The sequence below is a fragment of the Dermacentor silvarum genome, chromosome 1 (genome assembly GCF_013339745.2).
Source record: "Dermacentor silvarum isolate Dsil-2018 chromosome 1, BIME_Dsil_1.4, whole genome shotgun sequence".
NCBI lineage: Eukaryota > Metazoa > Arthropoda > Arachnida > Ixodida > Ixodidae > Dermacentor > Dermacentor silvarum.
The window spans coordinates 135,568,382-135,570,259 of NC_051154.1; the positions used below are offsets into that span (position 1 = coordinate 135,568,382).

At 53.4% G+C, this 1,878-nt stretch overlaps 1 protein-coding gene across 1 annotated transcript; it reads left to right on the top strand.

Moving 5' to 3' along the window:
• Nucleotides 1–919: 919 nt before the first annotated feature.
• On the top strand, nucleotides 920–1,654 carry LOC119461261 (uncharacterized). Its single transcript, XM_037722533.2, has 2 exons — nucleotides 920–1,172; nucleotides 1,326–1,654. The coding sequence occupies exons 1-2, from the start codon at nucleotides 960–962 to the stop codon at nucleotides 1,539–1,541; spliced, it is 429 nt and encodes a 142-aa protein (XP_037578461.1). The 5' UTR covers nucleotides 920–959; the 3' UTR covers nucleotides 1,542–1,654.
• The last annotated feature ends 224 nt before the right edge of the window (nucleotides 1,655–1,878 follow it).

Here is a 1,878-nt window from a genome sequence, read left to right on the forward strand (position 1 = left end):
GCCGTTGGTCACGTCGTTGGAAGCGTGCCCTGCAGAAGACTTCAGAAGGTTGCGGATCAAAATGAGGCTTGAACATCTCAACTATGTCATCGTAGCTCACTTGGTTGGGCTGCTTGGGTTGAAGGAGAGTGCAGACGATGTCGTAAGTCTGTTCTCCGCACAACGTTAGCAGATAAGCACGTTTCATGAAAGCATCCGTAATGTCGTTAGCCTCGAAGAAGAACTGTAGCCTCCCATACCAGGATCTCCAGGAGCCAGAGCTGCCACTGAATTCGGGTAGCCGACCAAAGTCAGGCGCCGCCATGTCGTTCCGTTCCTTGATGTCGGTGAACTGCCGATGAGTCCAGAGTCTTCCTCGTCGCCAATTGTTACGTCTGTGCAGCAGGTTACAAACAGAGGAACATGAACGAACATGAACCCGCCACCCCGTATCAAAGGGGACGCTCATAGCATGCATGCATGCATGCATCCTCCATCCATCCATCCAGCCATCCATCCATCCATCCATCCATCCATCCATCCTCCATCCATCCATATATATATAGTATATATATATATATATATATATATATATCACCATCGTTATCATTAGCTTATATTTATGTCCACTGCAGGACGAGGACCTCTCCCTGCGATCTCCAATTAGCCTTGTCTTGCGCCATAGCGGGCCAGCACCATCGCCATCGCGGAAAGATGGCAACGCTGGAAACGACCCCCCCCCCCCTCAAGCGCCACGCACAAAGAAACACAAGCTAGTCCGCCGATTCCCACAGTCCACGCCGAGAGGTGGCACCTGGTGTCGAGAGTATAGGAGCGCGCCCGCAGCCTGCGCACGAGGGTAAAATAAGTGCTGCTACGGTAGTCCTGCTGAGAGCTTTCTCTAGGCGACAGTCGCAGCACATTCGCGGCTAGATTGACAACGGGGAAGCGACTTGAGAGGATTGACTTCAGGAAGGGCAATGATCCCGGGATGCTTCATCGACTTGGCGTTGGTGCCCATGCCGGACTTGGCGGTGCTGTACGCGATGCCCAAGGCGCTGAACGTGATCGCGGCCACGACACCCATGATGCCGAAGAAGGTCGCGTTCGGCGGGCGCGTTCGGCAGCGCCATGTTCTCCATGTCCAGACCGGCGCTGGCTCTCCCCGCTGCTGCTGCTCGTCTCGCATCAAGGTGCGTAGCTACAATTCCTGGACCTCGCAGCAGCAGGCGTCTTCTAAGCTTCAAAATGGTGCGCCGCAACCCCCGCGTTTGTTTGGTTGTTTTTTTGTTTTCCTCCAAGAGTGGCTCATACCTATTGCGCGTCTTCCTTTTCTTCTTTCGTAGGGCTCCCAGCCCATAGCGCGCAGTTATACCACCTCGAGGATTGCCGAGCGGCCCACAGCGAGGAGTACGTCGGCACGGGAGGCGTTGCGCCAAGGTCTGTCGAACCGGCATTTGAATTTTGGTTCCATGGCGGCGCCTTTGACTTTGAAGAGGATACAGACGGCTGAGGCGCATGTGGCGCTGTTTGTCGAGAGGCCACGTACCAGGCAGAGCTGAGCAACGGCGTCAAAGACCTGTCAGGGTCGAACTTTGGAGACCCCGACTACAGGACGCAGAGGGCGTGGCCTCTCGTGTTTTCGAACACATTTCGTGATTTTTTACTCGCATCTTTCCTGATTGAATAAATGCGTATGGCTAAAAAAAATGTGTGCTCTGCAGGTCTTTCCCAAGTGTACCAATCGCACTAAGACGTTGTCGTAGTCAAAGCATGCTCAAAAGTCAAATGTCCCTGAAACCCTACATCAAAACGGACGCTTCCGATCAGGTGCTAGCTTGTATAACAGACATTTCTTTTCTAGAGTAGCGTGGCATATGAGACACGGTTCACATTCCA

Bases quoted from the DNA above. Each gene is read 5' to 3' on its own strand.
- LOC119461261 (XM_037722533.2), top strand. From the start codon at position 960: ATGATCCCGGGATGCTTCATCGACTTGGCGTTGGTGCCCATGCCGGAC. The intron at 1,173-1,325 runs GTGCGTAGCTAC...CTTCTTTCGTAG, and splicing joins GCTGCTCGTCTCGCATCAAG to GGCTCCCAGCCCATAGCGCG.